Consider the following 26224-nt stretch of genomic DNA (forward strand, 5'->3'; position numbering starts at 1 on the left):
TAACCCTAACCCTAACCCTAACCCTAACCCTAACCCTAACCCAATCCGAAACGTGGTACGAGTAGTCCCGTGGCCCGTGGGCGGATGGTGACAAAATTTCAAGGAGCTGGGACTTGTAGTTTTCTCGTAAAAAATACATTTCAAAAAATAAATTAAAAAATTCGCAAAATCTCGGCTGGTGGTCGAAAAAATCCGAAACGTGGTACGAGGAGTCCCGTGGCCCGTGGGCGGATGGTGACAAAATTTCAAGGAGCTGGGACTTGTAGTTTTCTCGTAAGAAATACATTTCAAAAAATAAATTAAAAAATTCGCAAAATCTCGGCCGGTGGTCGAAAAAATCCGAAACGTGGTACGAGTGGTCCCGTGGCCCGTGGGCGGATGGTGACAAAAATTCAAGGAGCTGGGACTTGTAGTTTTCTCGTAAAAAATACTTTTCAAAAAATAAATTAAAAAATTCGCAAAATCTCGGCCGGTGGTCGAAAAAATCCGAAACGTGGTACGAGTGGTCCCGTGGCCCGTGGGCGGATGGTGACAAAATTTCAAGGAGCTGGGACTTGTAGTTTTCTCGTAAAAAATACATTTCAAAAAATAAATTAAAAAATTCGCAAAATCTCGGCCGGTGGTCGAAAAAATCCGAAACGTGGTACGAGTGGTCCCGTGGCCCGTGGGCGGATGGTGACAAAATTTCAAGGAGCTGGGACTTGTAGTTTTCTCGTAAAAAATACTTTTCAAAAAATAAATTAAAAAATTTGCAAAATCTCGGCCGGTGGTCGAAAAAATCCGAAACGTGGTACGAGTAGTCCCGTGGCCCGTGGGCGGATGGTGACAAAATTTCAAGGAGCTGGGACTTGTAATTTTCTCGTAAAAAATACATTTCAAAAAATAAATTAAAAAATTCGCAAAATCTCGGCCGGTGGTCGAAAAAATCCGAAACGTGGTACGAGTGGTCCCGTGGCCCGTGGGCGGATGGTGACAAAATTTCAAGGAGCTGGGACTTGTAGTTTTCTCGTAAAAAATACTTTTCAAAAAATAAATTAAAAAATTCGCAAAATCTCGGCCGGTGGTCGAAAAAATCCGAAACGTGGTACGAGGAGTCCCGTGGCCCGTGGGCGGATGGTGACAAAATTTCAAGGAGCTGGGACTTGTAGTTTTCTCGTAAAAAATACATTTCAAAAAAGAAATTAAAAAATTCGCAAAATCTCGGCCGGTGGTCGAAAAAATCCGAAACGTGGTACGAGGAGTCCCGTGGCCCGTGGGCGGATGGTGACAAAATTTCAAGGAGCTGGGACTTGTAGTTTTCTCGTAAGAAATACATTTCAAAAAATAAATTAAAAAATTCGCAAAATCTCGGCCGGTGGTCGAAAAAATCCGAAACGTGGTACGAGGAGTCCCGTGGCCCGTGGGCGGATGGTGACAAAATTTCAAGGAGCTGGGACTTGTAGTTTTCTCGTAAGAAATACATTTCAAAAAATAAATTAAAAAATTCGCAAAATCTCGGCCGGTGGTCGAAAAAATCCGAAACGTGGTACGAGTAGTCCCGTGGCCCGTGGGCGGATGGTGACAAAATTTCAAGGAGCTGGGACTTGTAGTTTTCTCGTAAAAAATACATTTCAAAAAATAAATTAAAAAATTCGCAAAATCTCGGCCGGTGGTCGAAAAAATCCGAAACGTGGTACGAGGAGTCCCGTGGCCCGTGGGCGGATGGTGACAAAATTTCAAGGAGCTGGGACTTGTAGTTTTCTCGTAAAAAATACATTTCAAAAAATAAATTAAAAAATTCGCAAAATCTCGGCCGGTGGTCGAAAAAATCCGAAACGTGGTACGAGGAGTCCCGTGGCCCGTGGGCGGATGGTGACAAAATTTCAAGGAGCTGGGACTTGTAGTTTTCTCGTAAGAAATACATTTCAAAAAATAAATTAAAAAATTCGCAAAATCTCGGCCGGTGGTCGAAAAAATCCGAAACGTGGTACGAGGAGTCCCGTGGCCCGTGGGCGGATGGTGACAAAATTTCAAGGAGCTGGGACTTGTAGTTTTCTCGTAAAAAATACATTTCAAAAAATAAATTAAAAAATTCGCAAAATCTCGGCCGGTGGTCGAAAAAATCCGAAACGTGGTACGAGGAGTCCCGTGGCCCGTGGGCGGATGGTGACAAAATTTCAAGGAGCTGGGACTTGTAGTTTTCTCGTAAAAAATACATTTCAAAAAATAAATTAAAAAATTCGCAAAATCTCGGCCGGTGGTCGAAAAAATCCGAAACGTGGTACGAGTAGTCCCGTGGCCCGTGGGCGGATGGTGACAAAATTTCAAGGAGCTGGGACTTGTAGTTTTCTCATAAAAAATACATTTCAAAAAATAAATTAAAAAATCCGCAAAATCTCGGCCGGTGGTCGAAAAAATCCGAAACGCGGAACGAGGAGTCCCGTGGCCCGTGGGCGGATGGTGACAAAATTTCAAGGAGCTGGGACTTGTAGTTTTCTCGTAAAAAATACATTTCAAAATATAAATAAAAAAAATCGCAAAATCTCGGCCGGTGGTCGAAAAAATCCGAAACGTGGTACGAGTAGTCCCGTGGCCCGTGGGCGGATGGTGACAAAATTTCAAGGAGCTGGGACTTGTAGTTTTCTCGTAAGAAATACATTTCAAAAAATAAATTAAAAAATTCGCAAAATCTCGGCCGGTGGTCGAAAAAATCCGAAACGTGGTACGAGTGGTCCCGTGGCCCGTGGGCGGATGGTGACAAAAATTCAAGGAGCTGGGACTTGTAGTTTTCTCGTAAAAAATACATTTCAAAAAATAAATTAAAAAATTTGCAAAATCTCTGCCGGTGGTCGAAAAAATCCGAAACGTGGTACGAGTGGTCCCGTGGCCCGTGGGCGGATGGTGACAAAATTTCAAGGAGCTGGGACTTGTAGTTTTCTCGTAAAAAATACATTTCAAAAAATAAATTAAAAAATTCGCAAAATCTCGGCCGGTGGTCGAAAAAATCCGAAACGTGGTACGAGTAGTCCCGTGGCCCGTGGGCGGATGGTGACAAAATTTCAAGGAGCTGGGACTTGTAGTTTTCTCGTAAAAAATACTTTTCAAAAAATAAATTAAAAAATTCGCAAAATCTCGGCCGGTGGTCGAAAATATCCGAAACGTGGTACGAGTGGTCCCGTGGCCCGTGGGCGGATCGTGACAAAATTTCAAGGAGCTGGGACTTGTAGTTTTCTCGTAAAAAATACATTTCAAAAAATAAATTAAAAAATTCGCAAAATCTCGGCCGGTGGTCGAAAAAATCCGAAATGTGGTACGAGTAGTCCCGTGGCCCGTGGGCGGATGGTGACAAAATTTCAAGGAGCTGGGACTTGTAGTTTTCTCGTAAGAAATACATTTCAAAAAATAAATTAAAAAATTCGCAAAATCTCGGCCGGTGGTCGAAAAAATCCGAAACGTGGTACGAGTAGTCCCGTGGCCCGTGGGCGGATGGTGACAAAATTTCAAGGAGCTGGGACTTGTAGTTTTCTCGTAAAAAATACATTTCAAAAAATAAATTAAAAAATTCCAAAATCTCGGCCGGTGGTCGAAAAAATCCGAAACGTGGAACTAGTAGTCCCGTGGCCCGTGGGCGGATGGTGACAAAATTTCAAGGAGCTGGGACTTGTAGTTTTCTCGTAAAAAATACATTTCAAAAAATAAATTAAAAAATTCGCAAAATCTCGGCCGGTGGTCGAAAAAATCCGAAACGTGGTACGAGTGGTCCCGTGGCCCGTGGGCGGATGGTGACAAAATTTCAAGGAGCTGGGACTTGTAGTTTTCTCGTAAAAAATACATTTCAAAAAATAAATTAAAAAATTCGCAAAATCTCGGCCGGTGGTCGAAAAAATCCGAAACGTGGTACGAGTGGTCCCGTGGCCCGTGGGCGGATGGTGACAAAAATTCAAGGAGCTGGGACTTGTAGTTTTCTCGTAAAAAATACATTTCAAAAAATAAATTAAAAAATTTGCAAAATCTCGGCCGGTGGTCGAAAAAATCCGAAACGTGGTACGAGTAGTCCCGTGGCCCGTGGGCGGATGGTGACAAAATTTCAAGGAGCTGGGACTTGTAGTTTTCTCGTAAAAAATACATTTCAAAAAATAAATTAAAAAATTCGCAAAATCTCGGCCGGTGGTCGAAAAAATCCGAAACGTGGTACGAGTAGTCCCGTGGCCCGTGGGCGGATGGTGACAAAATTTCAAGGAGCTGGGACTTGTAGTTTTCTCGTAAGAAATACATTTCAAAAAATAAATTAAAAAATTCGCAAAATCTCGGCCGGTGGTCGAAAAAATCCGAAACGTGGTACGAGTGGTCCCGTGGCCCGTGGGCGGATGGTGACAAAAATTCAAGGAGCTGGGACTTGTAGTTTTCTCGTAAAAAATACATTTCAAAAAATAAATTAAAAAATTTGCAAAATCTCGGCCGGTGGTCGAAAAAATCCGAAACGTGGTACGAGTAGTCCCGTGGCCCGTGGGCGGATGGTGACAAAATTTCAAGGAGCTGGGACTTGTAGTTTTCTCGTAAAAAATACATTTCAAGAAATAAATTAAAAAATTTGCAAAATCTCGGCCGGTGGTCGAAAAAATCCGAAACGTGGTACGAGTAGTCCCGTGGCCCGTGGGCGGATGGTGACAAAATTTCAAGGAGCTGGGACTTGTAGTTTTCTCGTAAAAAATACTTTTCAAAAAATAAATTAAAAAATTCGCAAAATCTCGGCCGGTGGTCGAAAATATCCGAAACGTGGTACGAGTGGTCCCGTGGCCCGTGGGCGGATCGTGACAAAATTTCAAGGAGCTGGGACTTGTAGTTTTCTCGTAAAAAATACATTTCAAAAAATAAATTAAAAAATTTGCAAAATCTCGGCCGGTGGTCGAAAAAATCCGAAATGTGGTACGAGTAGTCCCGTGGCCCGTGGGCGGATGGTGACAAAATTTCAAGGAGCTGGGACTTGTAGTTTTCTCGTAAAAAATACATTTCAAAAAATAAATTAAAAAATTCGCAAAATCTCGGCCGGTGGTCGAAAAAATCCGAAACGTGGTACGAGTAGTCCCGTGGCCCGTGGGCGGATGGTGACAAAATTTCAAGGAGCTGGGACTTGTAGTTTTCTCGTAAGAAATACATTTCAAAAAATAAATTAAAAAATTCGCAAAATCTCGGCCGGTGGTCGAAAAAATCCGAAACGTGGTACGAGTGGTCCCGTGGCCCGTGGGCGGATGGTGACAAAAATTCAAGGAGCTGGGACTTGTAGTTTTCTCGTAAAAAATACATTTCAAAAAATAAATTAAAAAATTCGCAAAATCTCGGCCGGTGGTCGAAAAAATCCGAAATGTGGTACGAGTAGTCCCGTGGCCCGTGGGCGGATGGTGACAAAATTTCAAGGAGCTGGGACTTGTAGTTTTCTCGTAAAAAATACATTTCAAAAAATAAATTAAAAAATTCGCAAAATCTCGGCCGGTGGTCGAAAAAATCCGAAACGTGGTACGAGTAGTCCCGTGGCCCGTGGGCGGATGGTGACAAAATTTCAAGGAGCTGGGACTTGTAGTTTTCTCGTAAGAAATACATTTCAAAAAATAAATTAAAAAATTCGCAAAATCTCGGCCGGTGGTCGAAAAAATCCGAAACGTGGTACGAGTGGTCCCGTGGCCCGTGGGCGGATGGTGACAAAAATTCAAGGAGCTGGGACTTGTAGTTTTCTCGTAAAAAATACATTTCAAGAAATAAATTAAAAAATTCGCAAAATCTCGGCCGGTGGTCGAAAAAATCCGAAACGTGGTACGAGTGGTCCCGTGGCCCGTGGGCGGATGGTGACAAAAATTCAAGGAGCTGGGACTTGTAGTTTTCTCGTAAAAAATACATTTCAAAAAATAAATTAAAAAATTCGCAAAATCTCGGCTGGTGGTCGAAAAAATCCGAAACGTGGTACGAGTGGTCCCGTGGCCCGTGGGCGGATCGTGACAAAATTTCAAGGAGCTGGGACTTGTAGTTTTCTCGTAAAAAATACTTTTCAAAAAATAAATTAAAAAATTCGCAAAATCTCGGCCGGTGGTCGAAAAAATCCGAAACGCGGTACGAGTAGTCCTGTGGCCCGTGGGCGGATGGTGACAAAATTTCAAGGAGCTGGGACTTGTAGTTTTCTCGTAAAAAATACATTTCTAAAAATAAATTAAAAAATTCGCAAAATCTCGGCCGGTGGTCGAAAAAATCCGAAACGTGGTACGAGTAGTCCCGTGGCCCGTGGGCGGATGGTGACAAAATTTCAAGGAGCTGGGACTTGTAGTTTTCTCGTAAAAAATACATTTCAAAAAATAAATTTAAAAATTCGCAAAATCTCGGCCGGTGGTCGAAAAAATCCGAAACGTGGTACGAGTAGTCCCGTGGCCCGTGGGCGGATGGTGACAAAAATTCAAGGAGCTGGGACTTGTAGTTTTCTCGTAAAAAATACATTTCAAAAAATAAATTAAAAAATTCGCAAAATCTCGGCCGGTGGTCGAAAAAATCCGAAACGTGGTACTAGTAGTCCCGTGGTCCGTGGGCGGATGGTGACAAAATTTCAAGGAGCTGGGACTTGTAGTTTTCTCGTAAAAAATACTTTTCAAAAAATAAATTAAAAAATTCGCAAAATCTCGGCCGGTGGTCGAAAAAATCCGAAACGTGGTACGAGTAGTCCCGTGGCCCGTGGGCGGATGGTGACAAAATTTCAAGGAGCTGGGACTTGTAGTTTTCTCGTAAAAAATACTTTTCAAAAAATAAATTAAAAAATTCGCAAAATCTCGGCCGGTGGTCGAAAAAATCCGAAACGTGGTACGAGTAGTCCCGTGGCCCGTGGGCGGATCGTGACAAAATTTCAAGGAGCTGGGACTTGTAGTTTTCTCGTAAAAAATACTTTTCAGAGCCAGCATTGTCCGTAGACACCTCCAAGGTCATGTAGCCACTGGCATGACTGCATGGAGCACTGTTACCGTCCCGCCGGAGCAGTATCTATTGATCTACTCACATTGGCATGTTTTCAAGAGTAGTTTTACAAGCAAAGAGAAACTTCCTGACCCGAAACCATGCCTGTTTTCATTGAGGGCCACTGGGAATACCAGTTCAGCATGGCAGCAGCACTCTCTGGTTCGGGCCCTTGTAAAACTAGACCTCCCAGGGTCCTATAGCATGTCGTTTGGCAGAGGAGGCGACAGGCCTAGAGAACTACATCTCCCAGTGTGTTGTCGAAGGCTTCCATGGCCGGAATCATTGGTTGTTGTGCGTTTTCCAAGCTGTATGGCCATGTTCCAGAAGCATTCTCTCCTGACGTTTCACCCATATCTATTGTCAGAGTGAAAGGTCTCGCCTGCCGTAGATATCACAATATCAATATTCAATGTTTCGATCGCGAAAGGAAGCGAACCAACTGAGTGTGAGCAGAGTTGTGTGACAATTGTGAAGCCAAGAGAGCGATATATATATATATATATATATATATGTGTGTGTGTGTGTGTCTACCGTGTTCAGATGGTGTTGGCGATGAGGTTGAAGGATCCACCGCAGCGTCGAAAATGCGTCTTTATTATTATTTACTTCCTCTCATAATAACCACTACTTTTGAATCATGCGTTCTTCCCAGAAGACATTCCTCACGATACGCCCTGAAACGTTCTCTCTGGACCTGTGTGCACACATACGAAAGAGCTGAAACCAGAGTCCCAATTTATATATATATTTATATATATGTATACATATATTTCCGTAACTGTATATGTGATGTGAAACCCTGGGCCTGTGCAGTAGAAACAAACGAGGAGGGGCAGAAAGACACAAAAGTTGGATTTGCCCAACCAATACATTTCAGAGAGTCGGGGTTTTGGATAGAAAACTGGAACGTTGTTATTTCTGGCCAAGCTGACTTTCCTTCCCTCCGTCTCCAGCTCTTCTTTTTGGGACCATTTTTGGCCGGAAGAAACGAGGGAAAATTCACTTGTGGCCTCTTTGGAACTTGGAAAAAGTTTCCGTCTTTTGGGTCACACACCCACCCTTAGTTGTGGATGCTGGGCGTTGTGGTCCGAAAAGCGTTCTCTTTGTGCAACTAATTCGGACTAATCCAGTGACATAAATGAGCCTTTTTTTCCCCCGGCGCCGTTTGCCTACAACCGTCAAAAGCAGATCGGAACCCAAGGAAGGGGTCGGGGTTCTGGGTTGGGCCTTTAGTTGGGTTGCGCGCACACGGAAACAAAATAATCACTGTAAAGCACTTTTATTATTATTAATAATAATTCAATTAAAAAAGAGCATTTACGACTGAGCCTCGCTCGCTCGCCCGGCTCTTGTTTTGTATTTTTGTTTATTACAAAACGGTATTTGTTCGTTTAAAGAGAAAAAAAAAATCAGGAAACGGTTTGATTTTTCAGAGCAAGGCAACCCTTCTTATTCTTTTTTTATTTAAAAAGGCCCTGGCGGCAGGAATATAGTGTAAAAATCATTGCAAAAACTGAAAGGCATCAATACATATTGGAATAATATACACTTTGTACAAACGAAAATTACACACCATTCATTATTTCTTTTGTTTTGTTTTGTTTTGAGGTTCTGGTTCAGAAACTGAGGTCCGAATAATTCATGGCTCCCGGAAGCGGAACATTGAGGCCGCCGTAGTCCAGCATGTACATGGGCCACTGCTGCCCAAGGAGGCAAGAAAAAAGGGATTTAATAGAATAATAATAACAATAATATTTATTTATTCCCAATATTTATATCCCGCCCTTCTCACCCGAAGGGACTCAGGGGGGCTTACAACACCGGCACAATTAGGTGCCTGTACAAAAACAATCCACAATACATAAAATCAGTTAAAAACAATTAAATACAATATAAAATTGCAGTATATACATTTTAAAAAATATATATGCTCAGATCCGTTCATCTGAAATGGTGGAAGAAAGGCAGTCGGAAAAAGCCAATAATAATAATATAATGTGGAAAAAAGGCAGGCGGAAAAGGCCATTAATAATAAAAATGTTGTTAATATAATAATATGGTGCAAGAAAGGCAAGTGGAAAAGGCCATTAATAATAATAATGATAATAATAGTACAATATGGTGGAATAATAATAATAATCATCATCATCATCCAGTAATAATATGGTGGAAAAAAGGCAGAAAAAGCCATTAGTAATAGCAATAATATAATATGGTCGAAGACAAGCTGGCGGAAAAGGCGATTAATAATAATTATAATATGGTGGAAGACAGGCGGAAAAGGCCATTAATCATAATAATAATAATAATAATGTGGAAGAAAGGGAGGTGGGAAAATATAATAGAATATAATATGCTAGAAGAAAGGTAGGCAGAAAAAGCCTTTCAAATATTATGGGGGTAAATGCACACACAAATATATATATAGACATATCTAGATATGAATATAGATATATAAGGCTTGCAAATATTGCAGGGGAAATGCACATTTATAGAGAGGATTTGCAAGCGTTTCAGGGGGAAAAGCATATGTAAAATTAAGATATATAATTATGTGAAATTAATATATATAATTATAGATCTTTATCTCGCTCTGCATTGTTTATATAGGCATTGAATATTTGCCTGTTACTATGTTGGAAGCTGACCTGAGTCCCTATCTGGAGGTAGATACACATGAAGTATTATTATTATTAATTGTTAATACCATATTTTTATTGAACCTCCTTTTCCACTTACAGAACTAGTTTTTTAAAAAAATATGGTAAATATTCAAGAACATATAACCTACTGATGCTTCAAGTAATGAAATTTTATTGGAATTGTTTTGAAATTGACTCCCAAACTTGCTACGGTGAGGAGGATAATGACTTACCATCAGGGAAAACTGGTTGTTGTTTGACGTGGTCTCCAGGTGGGAAGAGGAGGAGGATGACGAGGAGGATGAGACGGAGTTCCCTTCGGAGATGCGCTTCCGCTTCCGCTTGGGGACCGTGCCCTCACTTTCTAGGAGATAAAAGCAAGAATCATGTTGACGTTCCTCTCCCCACAACGTCCCCTCCTCCTCTCCTCAAAAACACGTCCTGCCAGACTCGACTCTTTACAAGCTTGGTAGATGCTTCTGGAACATGGCCAGACAGCCATGAAATAAGAACAAAATAATATAATAATGATGAAAAACAATAATAATAATAATAATAATATAAAATAAGATCCAAATAATATAAGGATGCAAAATAATAGTAATATAATAATAATATAAAATAACAACATAGTAACGCAAAATACTGTGTATGATAATAACATGAAATAACAGAATATACTAACGATGCAAAATAATAATAAAATAATATGCAATACGTAAGAACAAATATAAAAATGATGTAAAATAATAATATAATAATAATATAAAATAACAACATAATAATGCAAAATCATGTGTATAATAGTATGAAATACTAAAATTGTATAGTATAATAATGATGTAAAATAATAATATAATATAATATGAAATATAAACAAAACGATATAAGAATGTAAAATAATAAAAATATAAAATATAAAATAAAAACCAATAATATAAGGATGCAAAATAATAATATTATAATAATATAAAATAACATAATAATGCAAAATACTGTGAATTATAATAATATGAAATAACCGAATAATATAATAATGATGCAAAATAACAATAATATAATAAAATATGAAATAAATATAATATGAAATAAGAACAAAATAATATAATATAATAATAATGTAAAATGATAATAATATAAAAACCAAATAATATAAGGATGCAAAATAATAAAAATAAAAATAATATAATATAAAATAACAACATAATAATGCAAAATCATATGTATAATAATATGAAATAATAACAACATAATAATGCAAAATACTGTGTATTATAATAATATGAAATAACAGAATAATAATAATATAATCTAAAGGCCTTTTCCTGACGTTCTCCTCAGCGGCGCTTCGCTCGCCTCACTCACCCCGGCCGCCATCTTGGCTGTTCCCTTCCCCGGCTCTCCCCCCTCCCCCCCCTCACGCGCCAGGCCACGCCCCTTGCCCCGCCCCCAATTCCCGGCAGGTCCATCACACAACCCGTCCCTTCCGTCGCCAATCCTGACACATCCATGGACCTCATATTCAAACAACATAATAATACGTAACGATTATTAATAAGCTCGAATACTATATATCTCTGATATTATATTATTATTTATTTTGTATTATTGCGGCTACGATGGGAAACGCCCCCGCACTACATATCTGCCAGGACGCGCTTCGACCAATGAGGGAGCGAAGGAAGGGGAAACGGGCGGGACCTCCCAAGCTACAACCAATGGGAGAAGAGAGCGGAGGCGGAGGCGGGAAAGGGAGGGATAGGAGGAACATAGAGGTACGAAAAGCAAAGAGCGCCCCTGCAATGCGGAAAAGGAACATAGAGGTATGAAAAGCAAAGAGCGCCCCTGCAATGCGGAAAAGGAACATAGAGGTATGAAAAGTAAAGAGAACCCCGCAATGCGGAAAAGGAACATAGAGGTATGAAAATCAAAGAGCGCCCCTGCAATGCGGAAAAGGAACATAGAGGTATGAAAATCAAAGAGCGCCCCTGCAATGCGGAAAAGGAACATAGAGGTATGAAAAGCAAAGAGCGCCCCTGCAATGCGTAAAAGGAACATAGAGGTACGAAAAGCTAAGAGCGCCCCTGCAATGCGGAAAAGGAACATAGAGGTACGAAAAGCTAAGAGCGCCCCTGCAATGCGGAAAAGGAACATAGAGGTACGAAAAGCAAAGAGCGCCCCTGCAATGCAGAATTGGAACATAGAGGTACGAAAAGCAAAGAGCGCCCCTGCAATGCGTAAAAGGAACATAGAGGTATGAAAATCAAAGAGCGCCCCTGCAATGCGGAAAAGGAACATAGAGGTATGAAAAGCAAAGAGCGCCCCTGCAATGCGTAAAAGGAACATAGAGGTACGAAAAGCAAAGAGCGCCCCTGCAATGCGTAAAAGGAACATAGAGGTATGAAAAGCAAAGAGCGCCGCTGCAATGCAGAATTGGAACATAGAGGTACGAAAAGCTAAGAGCGCCCCTGAAATGCGGAAAAGGAACATAGAGGTATGAAAAGCAAAGAGCGCCCCTGCAATGCAGAATTGGAACATAGAGGTACGAAAAGCAAAGAGCGCCCCTGCAATGCAGAATTGGAACATAGAGGTATGAAAAGCAAAGAGCGCCCCTGCAATGCAGAATTGGAACATAGAGGTACGAAAAGCAAAGAGCGCCCCTGCAATGCAGAATTGGAACATAGAGGTACGAAAAGCAAAGAGCGCCCCTGCAATGCAGAATTGGAACATAGAGGTACGAAAAGCAAAGAGCGCCCCTGCAATGCAGAAATGGAACATAGAGGTATGTAAAGCAAAGAGCGCCCCTGCAATGCAGAATTGGAACATAGAGGTATTAAAAGCAAAGAGCGCCCCTGCAATGCAGACTTGGAACATAGAGGTACGAAAAGCAAAGAGCGCCCCTGCAATGCAGAAATGGAACATAGAGGTACGAAAAGCAAAGAGCGCCCCTGCAATGCAGAAATGGAACATAGAGGTACGAAAAGCAAAGAGCGCCCCTGCAATGCAGAAATGGAACATAGAGGTATGAAAAGCAAAGAGCGCCCCTGCAATGCAGACTTGGAACATAGAGGTACGAAAAGCAAAGAGCGCCCCTGCAATGCAGAAATGGAACATAGAGGTACGAAAAGCAAAGAGCGCCCCTGCAATGCAGAAATGGAACATAGAGGTATGAAAAGCAAAGAGCGCCCCTGCAATGCAGAAATGGAACATAGAGGTATGAAAAGCAAAGAGCGCCCCTGCAATGCAGAAAAGCAACATAGAAGTATGAAAAGCAAAGAGCGCCCCTGCAATGCAGACTTGGAACATAGAGGTACGAAAAGCAAAGAGCGCCCCTGCAATGCAGAAAAGCAACATAGAGGTATGTAAAGTAAAGAGCGCCCCTGCAATGCAGAAAAGGAACATAGCGGAGCATTTGGATGTACCAGCCTGGGCGCAGAATACAGTAGAGTCTCACTTATCCAACATTTGCTTATCCAACATTCTGGATTATCCAACGCACTCGACATTTTAGTAGTCAATTCTTCTGTAGTCAATGTGTTCAATACATTGTGATGTTTTGGTGCTAAATTCGTAAATACAGTCATTACTACATAGTATTACTACATAGTGAAGTAATTTTTCTGTCAAATTTGTTGTATAACGTGATGATTTGGTGCTTAATTTGTAAAATCATAATGTAATTTGATGTTTAATAAGCTTTTCCTCAATCCCTCCTTATTATCCAACATATTCGCTTATCCAACATTCTGCCAGCCATTTATGTTTGATAAGTGAGACTCTACTGTAATAATATTGGACCTCCGAGGCGGTCTTCCATGGTTGTGGGCGGAACATGAGGAGAGAATGCTTCACGCTTGGCTCCAACATGCACGAGTTCTTTCTTCCTTCCACCCTGGACATCATCCCACAAGCCTTACTTCTCCATATCACTAATTAGAACAGTGAGGATGAATGGCCATCTGTCAGGAGGGATCAGATGGTGCCTTCCTACCTATAACATGTCTTGGTGCTTAATTTTTAAAATCATAACCTATTTTGATGTTTAATAGTCTTTTCCTTAATCTTTCCAACATATTCGATTATCCAACGTTCTGCCGGCCCGTTTATGTTGGATAAGTGAGACTCTACTGTACATACAATATATTATATTATTAGTACAGCACAATACAAGCATTATATATTATTATATTATACTATATGACTATATTGCAATATTACTAGTAACATGACATGTAATATAAATATATCATTATAATAATGTATTATTATTATATTGTAATACATCGGAATATTATCAATATTATATGTATATTATAATATTAGTACAGAACAATATAAGCATTGTATATTATTATATTGTACTATATGACTATATTGCAATATTGTGACATTACATGTAATATAAATATATAATAGTGTATTATTCTTATTATTACATTGTATTACATCAGAATATTATTATCAATATTATATGTATATACAATATATTATATTAGTACAGCACAATATAAGCATTGCATATTATATTGTACTATATGACTATATTTCAATATTATTAGTAATATTACATGGAATATAAATATACAATAGTGTATTATTATTATTACATTGTATTAACCCTAGGGGAGTGGTGGCATATAAGTTTAAATAATAAATAAATAAATAAACATTACATCCGAATATTATTATCAGTATTATGTTATATGTATATACAATATATTATGTTAGTACAGCACAATACAAGCATTATATATTATATTGTACTATATGACTATGTTGCAGTATTATTACTAACATTACATGTAATATAAATATTTAATTATGATAGCATATTATTATATTGTAATACATTGGAATATTATGTGTATATAGTATGAGTATAGTATGTTTGGGACTCCAACTCCCACAATGCCTAGCAGCCTGCCTACGGGTTGGGGAAGAGTCCAAAACACCAGGAGCGAAGGCCGAAGTGGCTTTTCCTGCCTGGGATTCCTTCCCTGCCTTGGCCTGCGAACGCTGTTTGGAAGGCCACGCTCCCGGCTCCCTTCCTCCTCCTCCCGGGCCTTGGCGACGAGGCCTCGACGGAGCCGGATCGCCGTGGAATCGGCCGCCCCGAACACTTACCGGGCCGGGAAACCATCTTGCCGCCCTGTGACGGAGGCCGCGCAGACGCAGAAGGGAAAGGGGTGCATGTAGTGGGCGGGGCCAAGTTCCCTCAAATACGGAAGAGGCCGCGCAGCCGCAGAAGGGAAAGGGGTGCCTGTAGTGGGCGGGGCCAAGTTCCCTCAAATATGGAGGCCGCGTAGTCGAAGAGAAAGTGCCTGTAGTGGGCGGGGCCAGGTTCCTACGAATAGGGAGCAGGCCGCGCATGCGCAGGAGTGTCTGCAGTGCCTTCCCTGCTCCATGCTTGGTAGTCCCTGTGTAAACTTGCCCACAGGAAAGGCCCTGCAGACTAATCCTGCCAGAGAAGTCAACCCATGAAGCAACCTGGACACAGAATATTTTATTTATTTATGACAGTATTTCTTCCCAGACCTTCTCACCCAATAAGGGGAGACTCAGGGTGGCTGACAAATAGATAACACACTTATAAACAATTACAATCACATTTCAATTCAATTTAAAATTCGAGTTACATTAAAACATTCGTCATATTATTAACCTCATTTGTATCCCGCTCATTTATGGAGATGAGCGGCATACAAGATACATCTAGGCAAAAATTCAATGCAAATAAAGCAAACATTACATACAATCAATAGATAAATACACTTTAGTGCCATGTAGGCAGAGTTAAATACTTTTTGGCAATGGCCAGGTGTACTTGGGGTGCAAGAAAATTGTGGTGTTTATTAATAATACTTCATTTTTATATCCTGCTCCCATGTCACATGTAATAAAGTCATACATTAAAAACAATATTAACAATAAAACCATATAACAGAATATCAGAACAATGAGTGCAAAACTTATACAGGTGTTTCTCTCAACTTTATTTGTAGAAAACAAGATTTATAAAAGGCAGCAGCACAAAGTGTATTGTAATCTAGATGTTTCATGCTGCCAAAAACTCATTATGCCTTTCAATAATAACCATATAACAGCCTATCAGAACAATGAGTCTGAGCACAGTGCAAAACTTAGTGTTTCTCTTGACTTTATTTGTAGAAAACGAGGTTTATAAAAGGCAGCAGCACAAACTGTATTGTAATCTAGATGTTTAAGGCTGCCAAAAATTCAATGTTTGAATAATAACCAGAAAACACCTTTTTTTGGGAAGTTTTATTCTTAAACGCTGACATTGTTGGAAAGGGGTCGAGCTCAGCATCCGGAAAGGCCGGGCGTCCTGCTCTCCGTGATCTCCGTCCGTCTGTCCGTCCGTCCGTCCGTGGCTCTTGTCCAGGAGGAGCCCCTCCCTCCCTCCCTCCCTCGGCGATTCCGGAGACATGGAACAAGGGAGAAAACAAGTGTCAGAAGGGCAGAACCAAGGGAGCATCTCGCTTTTGGGGGCTCTTGGGAACTGCGGGAGCAAAGCCACAGCTTGACGCATGTCGCTTTTTCTCCCCAGGACAGAGGATCCCCTTCCACCAGGCATTTATTTATGGGGAGTGGAGGTCCCTGCACAGAGAAAAGGGGGTCCTAAGGGGGTCCCACGTTTGCATCCAGAACCAGGCTCCCTGTTGCATGAGGAACGCGGCTGCCGGGGAGGGAGGGAGGGAGGGAGGGGCGTCCATTGGCCCTGGGCGGATGGCGGAGGGGCTTTCTGGTCCCCGCTCTCCTCCAATCCGGCGACCTAAACACTGGGGTCCCGAGGGGGGGCGCTCCCAGCGCAGGGCAGGGACAGGGGGGCCTTCTTCCCACCCGAGGCCCGGAGGCCCCCTCCCAACTTGGTTCTTGCCAACAGGCAAAAACAGCCCTATTTACAAGTGCTGCTCTAGTTAAGAATTGGGTTAGTAGGGTTAGCAGGTTAAGGTTAGTTCAGGTATTAATCTGAGCTGCTACGAGATGTTTAAAATGCCCGTGACGTGCGCTGGGAGCGGCCGCTCGGGTCCCCAGAGTTGTTTCCTTGGGTGCAAGGGTTTTAATATATATATTTATATTTTTATATCCCGCTGTCCCGCCAGCCGCGACCCCCTGCCCGTCTAGGGAGATCCGCCCACCCCCCACGATCTGCACAGGGCAAAGGGAGGACCCGCCCGTCCCAGAGTGGGGCCTCAATGCCACACTCAAGCGGAGCCGTGAATGTGTTCCTCAAAGGAAGGCCTAGCGCACAGGGAGCCTGCTTTCTGATGCAAAGGTAGGAGTGAAATGCCTGGTCTGACACATTAATGACAGGGGATCTCAGTGGGAGGGCCCTCCCCCTAGCAACAACATAGTCCTATGTAATAACATTGTGCTAGGATAATAATATACTCTATTAATGTCATATTGAGACTAATATGAATAACTAATATTAACATTGTGCTAGGATAATAATATACTCAATGTCATATCTATACTAATATCAATAACTAATATAAACATCTAATAACCAAGATGCTCCTCCCCCAATAACATGCTATTCTAATTTATATTGTATATACAGTAGTCTCATCCAACATTCTGGATTATCCAACATTCTGGATTATCCAACGCATTTTTGTAGTCCATGTTTTCAATGCGTTGTGATATTTTGGTGCTAAATCCGTAAATACAGTAATTACTACTGTAATACAGTAATTACTACATAGCATTACTGCGTATTGAACTACTTTTTCTGTCAAATGATGTTTTGGTGCTTAATTTGTAAAATCATCAACTAATTTGATGTTTAATAGGCTTTTCCATAATGCCTCCTTATTATCCAACAGCGCAGGCTGGAAAGCAAGCCAGCTGCAATTAACTGCAATGAATCACTCTGACCAGGAGGTCACGAGTTCGAGGCCCGCTCGGAGCCTGTTTGTTTGTCTTTGTTCTATGTTAAAAGGCATTGAATGTTTGCCTATATGTGTCATGTGATCCGCCCTGAGTCCCCTTCAGGGTGAGAAAGAAGGGCGGAATATAAATGCTGTAAATAAATAAATATCAACAAATCACTCTGACCAGGAGGTCATGAGTTTGAGGCCAGCCCGGTAAAATGCTGTAAAGAAATAAATATTTGCTGGCCCTTTTATGTTGGATGAATACTGTGTGTGTGTGTGTGTATATATATAATTTAATATATAATTATAACATATTGCATATACATATAATGTTCATATTATTATATTGTAATACGATATACTAATAATAAAATATAATAATATTAATTATGTATTACATTTTGCATGTAATACTACTAATAACATTACCATATATTCATATAGTACAATATAGTAATTTACTGCCAGTATTGTACTATGGTAATAATATAATATTGTATGTAAATTTATTTTGTAAGCTGTTCACCTTGGGGGTGAGAAGGGCAGCATATACATCTAGCAAATAAATAAATAATGCAATATAATACTAACAATGATACAATATAATAATATGAATTACATATAATATATTAAATGTAATATTGCTAATAACATTTCTGTATAGTGGTATAATGCAATGTAGTAATATATAATGCTAATATTGTGCGATGCTAATGATACAGTGTATGTAATACACCTATCTGTATTTTATGATGTGTTTTATGAATACTGATGTAAGTTAATGATGACTTACATTGCACTGTATGGTTTTTTATATATGCGTCTTATTGTTAAGCTGCCCTGAGTCCCCTTTAAGGGGAGAGAGGGCGGGATATAAATATTGTAATAAATAAATAAATATGTAAATATAACTCGTGAGCCGCTTTGAGTCCCCTTTTAAGGGGAGAGAGGGCGGGATATAAATGTAATAAATACAAAAATCTCCTTTTACCAGGCTTCAAATTAATCATATGGGGTCCCCCCATGCCTGGCTATGCAGAATAGGCTGTAGCCCATAGGCCTGCTTTTAGGTTAAGATTCTCCCAGGCATCCTATTAAAAATAGAGGGTCCCTCACCTTGCGTTAACCAAAGGGGTTCCCACCTGCTAGGTTTGGCTTTAAACGCAGCGGATCCCTCAGAAGCCTGGTTTTAAATTAATTGCAAACCTCCTTTAACGAGGGTTTGCCTTACAAATAGTTTTCCACGTGGAAAGGTTGGCATTAAAAGGGGGTCCACGTATACCTTGAATGGATTTGAACTGAACACACCTATCTGTATTTTATAATGTGTTTTATGAATACTGATGTAAGTTAGTGATGATTTATATTGCACTGTGTGGTTTTTATATATGCGTCTTATTGTTGAGCCGCGCTGAGTCCCCTCTTGGGTGAGAAGGGCGGGATATAAATTTTGTAATAAATAAATATGTAAATATCACTTGTAAGCCGCTCTGAGTCCCCTTTTAAGGAGAGAGAGGGCGGGATATAAATATTGTAATAAATAAATATGTAAATATCACTTGTAAGCCGCTCTGAGTCCCCTTTTAAGGGGAGGGAGGGCCGATATAAATATTGTAATAAATAAATATGTAAATATCACTTGTAAGCCGCTCTGAGTCCCCTTTTAAGGATAGAGGGTGGGATATAAATATTGTAATAAATAAATATGTAAATATCACTTGTAAGCCGCTCTGAGTCCCCTTTTAAGGGGAGAGAGGGCCGGATATAAATATTGTAATAAATAAATAAATAAATACAAAAATCTCCTTTTCCCAGGCTTCAAGTTAATAATCTGGGGTCCCCCCATGCCTGGCTATGCAGAATAGGCTGTAGCCCATAGGCCTGCATTTAGGTTAAGATTCTGCCAGGCATCTTATTAAATATGGAGGGTCCCTTGCCTTACGTTAACCAAGGGTTCCCACCTGCTAGGTTTGGCTTTAAACGCAGCGGGTCCCTTAGAAGCCTGGTTTTAAACTAATTGCAAACCTCCTTTAACGAGGGTTTGCCTTACAAATGGAGTTTTCCACGTGCCAGGAATAAATACCACGTGCCAGGCCCTTTAATATGAGTCCAACCTTGAATGGATTCTTTGCAAGCGCTTGGCCGGAAGCCCCAAACTGCTTCAAGGCATTTACAATGGCCAATCGCCGGAGTGGGAGTCCCCGATCTATTGGGGAAGAGTCCCCGTGGGCACCAGCTGTACATGTGTATGTGTGTTGTGTGTGTCATGTGTGTTTGTGTGTGTCGTGTGTGTGTGTGTGCGCAAGGCAGCCGTGGAGGCTGGAAGGAGTGTCTCACCTGGCTTAAGGGCTCCGCTGTAGAATCTCCTTCCCGGAATCTTCTTTTTACCTGTGTTGCAGATCCTTCCCAGACAGGAAGGATCCCTCTCGGCCGATGGGAGACGGTGTCCGGCAGGAGCCCTCCGGGAGTCCAGGCACATGGAACGGGAGAGAAAACAGTGCGTCTATACCTGACTTTTCGTGAAAACAGCCTAAGATATCCCCCCATGGCTGGCCTTACGGGTTAAAATAACCAGGGATATCCCCACGAAAGGGACTTAAAGGTTAAAATAACCAGGGATATCCCCACGTAAGGGACTTAAAGGTTAAAAAAACCAGGGATATCCCCACGTAAGGGACTTAAAGGTTAAAATAACCAGGGATATCCCCACGTAAGGGATTTAACGGTTAAAAAAAACAGGGATCTCCATATTGCCTGGTGTTACGTGAAATAGGAGATCTCTATAGGGCAGGCCGCCTTGGTTTAACAGATCTCTATAGGGCAGGCCGCATTAGTTTCTGGATAGGAGATCTCTATACGCCTAACTTTAAGAATAGAGGATCCCCTTTAACCAGGCTTTAATTAGGAATAGTGGTCCCCTGGGTGTGTGGCCTTACATAAATAAAAGGGGGTCCTACATAATAATAACAAGAACAATAACAATAATAATTTTATCTGCTTCCTGGTATATCTTTTTCCTGGAATCAATAATAATAATAATCATCATAATAATAATTTTATCTGCTTCCTGGTATTTCTTTTTCCAGGTGCCTGTAATCAATAATAATAATAATAATAATTTTATCTGCTTCCTGGTATTTCTTTTTCCAGGTGCCTCGAATCAATAATAATAATAATAATAATAATAATAATAATTTTATCTGCTTCCTGGTATTTCTTTTTCCAGGTGCCTCGAATCAATAATAATAATAATTTTATCTGCTTCCTGGTATTTCTTTTTCCAGGTGCCTCGAATCAATAATAATAATAATAATAATAATTTTATTTTTGTACCCTGCCACCGTCTCCCCAGAGGGACTCGGGGCGGCTCACTGATATAAAACCAGCCTATCATGCTATCAAATACAAACAATTAAATTTAAAAGGAATTAACAAAAATCACAATCATGATGCCTATGTTTGCAGTAAAAAAAAAGGTTCGCCACGTGCTAGGCGTTGGCATGAGGCACACGGCTCTGGTCTCCCCTTGAGTGTGGCCTCGAAGCTCCGCCCGGGGAGGGAGGGGGCGTCCGTTGGCCCTGGACGGATGATATACAAGCGGCAGGGTCCATGGGTTGGGGGAGAGCGAGGGGCCCAGACCTGGCACCGTGGGGAACACACTAAGGACCAAGAGGCTGCTCTCAGGACACCTTAGGGGCCTTTTGCAATGTCCTTCCATGGGGGCCCTTTTATGGGGGGCCAGGAGGCCCCCTCCCTTCCCAGCTTGGTTCTTGCCATCAGGCAGAACACAGTCCTATTTAAAAGCCCAGGGTACCCTATTTAGAATGGTGTTAGTAGGATGTTAGTAAGTGAGTTAAGGTATTAATATTTTTATTTCTAAGTTGCAAGGACATCTTAAAATGCCCGTAACGTGTGCTGCCCCCCGCGATGCCAGGGCAGGCCCCCCGCTGACCCCCAAGCTGTGACCCCTACGGCCCGTATAGGAAGACCCATCATCTGCCTAGAACAAAGGGAGGACCCGTCCGTTCCCGAGTGGGACTTCTTCGATGCCACACGCGAGGGGAACCGTGTGCAAAGGTAACCCTTTTTTTAATGCAAAGATAGACATTAAATGCCTACCCTTACACCAATTACCCTGAAAACGACCTTTTTTGGGAGGCAGGCGGTGTCCTTGCGAGGGTGTCTTCAAGCATCTTCCGTCCTCTGTCTCTCGACCTTTTGTTTCTTTCTTCACGTTGACTTGAATTCAGCGCTGGGAGAAGAGTGAGTGGGAAGAAAGCATTCAGAAAAAAAACCAGGCATTGTCTTCTATCTATTTTGCAAGGCCAGGAAGGCAGTTCCCATCTTGTCTCCTGTACCTGTAACATGCTATGCTAATAATATAATATGTATTATGTATATATAGTATATCATATATAATATACAATATAATAGACAATGATATATAATAATATATTGAATATACGTACAATATATTCTATTATTATATTATTATAATATGATATGATAATATTATATTATTATTAATGTTATATTATATTATTATTAATGTTATATTATATTATTATTAATATGTTATATTATTATATTATATTCAATATAATATATTGAATATACATACAATATAATACAATATAATATTAATTATGTTATGTATTACCTGTAATATTTCTAATAACATTACAGTATGATGGTATAGTACAATATAGTTATATATAATGCTATTATTGTGAATGCTAATACTTTCTATGTACATATAAAATTATATATAATATATAATCAATATTATATTGTGTAATTATTATATTTTATTACATTACAATATTATTATCATTATATGTATATACATTAAATCATATTATTATAAACTACATTGTCCATTATATACAAAATAATACATATATATATATAAAATTTTCAGCATAGCATGTTATGGGTCTTAAGGCTGGAAATAAATCAGATTGGTAAAAAAATGCCATTATTATTCTACTCCTTTCCTCTAGAAAGCTGTATGAATTTTCAAAAATGTTGCCATGTGTTGTCAAAGGCTTTCATGGGTTGTTGTGAGTTTCTGGGCTGCCACCTCAAAAAGCAGGGCCAGCTAACACCTCCAAACACAGGATTCCCCCAGGCAGGAAGCAGCCAAGCCTTGAAACTGAAGGCCATTCAATGCTAATCAAGGTGGCCAATAACAGCATTCACATTTGCCTGCAACAGACAAGGGTTCTTTCTCCCACCCTGGACATTTCGCAGATATATAAAAGCCTCATCACTCCCCTAGTTTCCTGCCATAGATGTGGGCGAAACGTCAGGAGAGAATGCTTCTGGGGCATAGCCATACCGCCCGTAAAACTCACAACAACCCAAAATTTTAGCCTTTTTCTTCTTCTCTGGAAAAGACCTTGTAATTATTTTTTTTTTGGTTTGATATAATAAAATATAATAAAATATCAATGCATAAAATAGAAGTGAAAAGAAATGATCTGGATAAGAAATAAATCAGATTATAATAAATAAAAAAGAACAATATTCACCTGGTCCCTTCAGAAAAAGCTGTGGAAATTTTCAAAAATTTTGCCTTTATTTCTTCCGTCCGTTTCACAAGGCTTTGCCATTTCTGAGGGAATAAGAAGAAGAGATTAAGGAAAAGCCTATTAAACATTAAATTAGGTTATGATTTTACAAATTAAGCACCAAAACATCATGTTATACAACAAATTTGACAGAAGAAATAGTTCAATAGGCAGTAATACTATGTAGTAATTACTGTATTTAAGAATTTAGCACCAAAATATCACAATGCATTGAAAACATTGACTACAAAAATGCGTTGGATAATCCAGAACGTTGGATAAGCGAGTGTTGGATAAGTGAGACTCTACTGTATTTGTAAATATTTTTTCCGAATATTTTCCTTATTTTTGGCAAATATTTCCACAAATATTTGTATGATTTTTTGGGTGAATATTTTGTGAATATTTTATTTCAATGTTTGTGAATGTTTTCATGATTGTTTTTTTCTGAATGTATTTGTGAATATTTTTTATGAATATTTTTTTGTGAATATTTTTCCCCAAATACTTTGCTTATTTTTGGCAAATATTTCTGCAAATATTTTATTATTTCAATATTAATATTTTAATGATTTTGTAAATATTTCAGTGAACATTTTTTCCCCTGAATATTTTACGGTACAGTAGAGTCTCGCTTATCCAAGTTTCTGGATTATCCAACCCATTTTTGTTTTCAATATATCGTGATATTTTGGTGCTAAATTCGTAAATACAGTAGTTACAACATAACATTACTGCATATTGAACTACTGTTTCTGTCAAATTTGTTGTAAAACATGATGTTTTGGTGCTTAATTGGTAAAATCATAACCTAACTTGATATTTAATAGGCTTTTCCTTAATCCCTCATTATCCAAGATATTCGCTTATCCAAGCTTTAGCTTGGAGAAATGAGACTCTACTGTATTTTCTATTACAATGCTTTGTGACTTGAGGCGATTTGAGGCAAAAAATAATGAAATATTAATAAATAAAATAGTTTTCTTTCTTTCTGTTTCACAAAGCCTTTATGCAACCTTATCTTGTGCTATTTGAGGCCATTTTTGATAAAATTAAGATAAGACTAATATATAAAATAGGCATTTTCCTCTTTGTATTTCAATTTTGAGGAGATTCCTGAGGTAAAGAATTCCCAAAATAACAAGGAAAGCAACATAAAATGAAGTGGGATTGGAAGAGAAGCCTTTCCTGAGGTAAAAGTGATTCCCAAAAGGAAAGGCGTCTCTTTAAACTCCAGATTAATTTCAAATGAACCAGGTGAGCCTGTAAAAAGGGGCCCTTATTCACCTGCTTCAGAAACGGAGCCTGTCTCTTCGGGCCTTCTAGCCGCGGCTGCCCTTTCTTTCTTTCTTTCTTTCTTTCTTCCGACCCAGGCCTTCAGAATGGCTCCCAGGCCAAGCTACCTTCTCTCTCGGCGTCCCGAGATTGTCTGAGGCAAATTTTACAATTTACAGCCAAGAAGAAGCCCCGCCTCCAAAACGGCCGGTTTTTTTTTTAGCCTTGGTCCCACCCCTTTGCCATCTGTCGCCGCCCGATTGGACGATTCTCCTGCTCGCCAATTTGGGCGCGAAAACAGGGCGCTGCTTGACGCATGCGCACTCCGTTGTGATTTAAAATATATGTTAGCCTCCCAATCCGGCCGCCTTTTTGGCCTTGGTCCCACCCCTTCGCCATGTGTCGCCGCCCGATTGGACGATTCTCCTGCTCGCCAATTTGGGCGCGAAAACAGGGCGCTGCTTGACGCATGCGCACTCCGTTGTCATTTAAAATATATGTTAGCCTCCCAATCCGGCCGCCTTTTTTGGCCTTGGTCCCACCCCTTCGCCATGTGTCGCCGCCCGATTGGACAATTCTCCCGCACGTCACAGGCTGAGGCAGGTCAAATTGGGCGGGAAAGAAATAATAATTGGTTTTCCAGAAGCATTCTCTCCTGACGTTTCGCCCACATCTCTTATGCAACTTATCATTTAGCACTGGTATGTGACATAATACGAATAATATAACATGCTAGTGGTGTATTATAGATATTGTGGTATATGATTAATATAGTACAATCTAAGAAATAATAATTGGTTTTCCAGAAGCATTCTCTCCTGACATTTCGCCCACATCTCTTATGCAACTTATCATTTAGCACTAGTTATATTATGTAATACTAATAATATAATATACTAGGGGTGTATTATAGACATTGTGATATATGATTAATATAGTAAAATGTAAGAAATAATAATTGGTTTTCCAGAAGCATTCTCTCCTGACGTTTCGCCCACATCTCTTATGCAACTTATCATTTAGCACTGGTATGTGACAGAATACGAATAATATAACATGCTAGTGGTGTATTATACATATTGTGGTATATGATTAATATAGTACAATCTAAGAAATAATAATTGGTTTTCTAGAAGCATTCTCTCCTGACATTTCGCCCACATCTCTTATGCAACTTATCATTTAGCACTAGTTATATTATGTAATACTAATAATATAATGTACTAGGGGTGTATTATAGACATTGTGGTATATGATTAATATAGTACAATGTAAGAAATAATAATTGGTTTTCCAGAAGCATTCTCTCCTGACGTTTCGCCCACATCTCTTATGCAACTTATCATTTAGCACTGGTATGTGACAGAATACGAATAATATTACATGCTAGTGGTGTATTATACATATTGTGGTATATGATTAATATAGTACAATCTAAGAAATAATAATTGGTTTTCTAGAAGCATTCTCTCCTGACATTTCGCCCACATCTCTTATGCAACTTATCATTTAGCACTGGTATGTGACAAAATACGAATAATATAACATGCTAGTGGTGCATTATACATATTGTGGTATATGATTAATATAGTACAATGTAAGAAATAATAATTGGTTTTCCAGAAGCATTCTCTCCTGACGTTTCGCCCACATCTCTTATGCAACTTATCATTTAGCACTGGTATGTGACAGAATACGAATAATATAACATGCTAGTGGTGTATTATACATATTGTGGTATATGATTAATATAGTACAATGTAAGAAATAATAATTGGTTTTCTAGAAGCATTCTCTCCTGACATTTCGCCCACATCTCTTATGCAACTTATCATTTAGCACTAGTTATATTATGTAATACTAA

At 39.8% G+C, this 26224-nt stretch overlaps 1 protein-coding gene and 1 long non-coding RNA gene across 7 annotated transcripts; both read right to left on the reverse strand.

Moving 5' to 3' along the window:
- Positions 1 to 7547: 7547 nt before the first annotated feature.
- LOC134294017 (general transcription factor II-I repeat domain-containing protein 1-like) lies at positions 7548 to 14821 on the reverse strand. Of its 6 annotated transcripts, XM_062963642.1 has the most exons (4): positions 10942 to 11009; positions 9845 to 9971; positions 8543 to 8669; positions 7548 to 7663 (listed from the first exon to the last, which is right to left on the reverse strand). In XM_062963642.1, the coding sequence occupies exons 1-3, from the start codon at positions 10986 to 10988 to the stop codon at positions 8586 to 8588; spliced, it is 258 nt and encodes an 85-aa protein (XP_062819712.1). In that variant the 5' UTR covers positions 10989 to 11009; the 3' UTR covers positions 7548 to 7663; positions 8543 to 8585. The 6 variants fall into 6 exon arrangements, 4 of the variants coding, with proteins under 4 accessions (XP_062819712.1, XP_062819714.1, XP_062819713.1 ...); XR_010001001.1 differs by lacking the exon at positions 7548 to 7663 and having other exon boundaries at positions 8233 to 8669; positions 9845 to 9975; positions 10977 to 11026; XR_010001002.1 differs by lacking the exon at positions 7548 to 7663 and having other exon boundaries at positions 8233 to 8669; positions 9845 to 9975; positions 10942 to 10960.
- Positions 14822 to 18264: 3443 nt separating this feature from the next.
- On the reverse strand, positions 18265 to 24523 carry LOC103282254 (uncharacterized). The gene is made up of 3 exons (XR_001731124.2): positions 24373 to 24523; positions 23047 to 23129; positions 18265 to 21764 (listed from the first exon to the last, which is right to left on the reverse strand). It is a non-coding gene; the product is annotated as an uncharacterized LOC103282254 (long non-coding RNA).
- Between the last annotated feature and the right edge of the window lie 1701 nt (positions 24524 to 26224).

Source organism: Anolis carolinensis, unplaced genomic scaffold (assembly GCF_035594765.1).
Source record: "Anolis carolinensis isolate JA03-04 unplaced genomic scaffold, rAnoCar3.1.pri scaffold_11, whole genome shotgun sequence".
NCBI lineage: Eukaryota > Metazoa > Chordata > Lepidosauria > Squamata > Dactyloidae > Anolis > Anolis carolinensis.

Bases quoted from the DNA above. Each gene is read 5' to 3' on its own strand.
- LOC134294017 (XM_062963642.1), bottom strand. From the start codon at position 10,988: ATGGCGGCCGGGGTGAGTGAGGCGAGCGAAGCGCCGCTGAGGAGAAC. The intron at 9,972-10,941 runs GTCAGGAAAAGG...TCTCCTAGAAAG, and splicing joins GAAGCGCCGCTGAGGAGAAC to TGAGGGCACGGTCCCCAAGC. The intron at 8,670-9,844 runs GTAAGTCATTAT...CTCCTTGGGCAG, and splicing joins ACAACCAGTTTTCCCTGATG to CAGTGGCCCATGTACATGCT.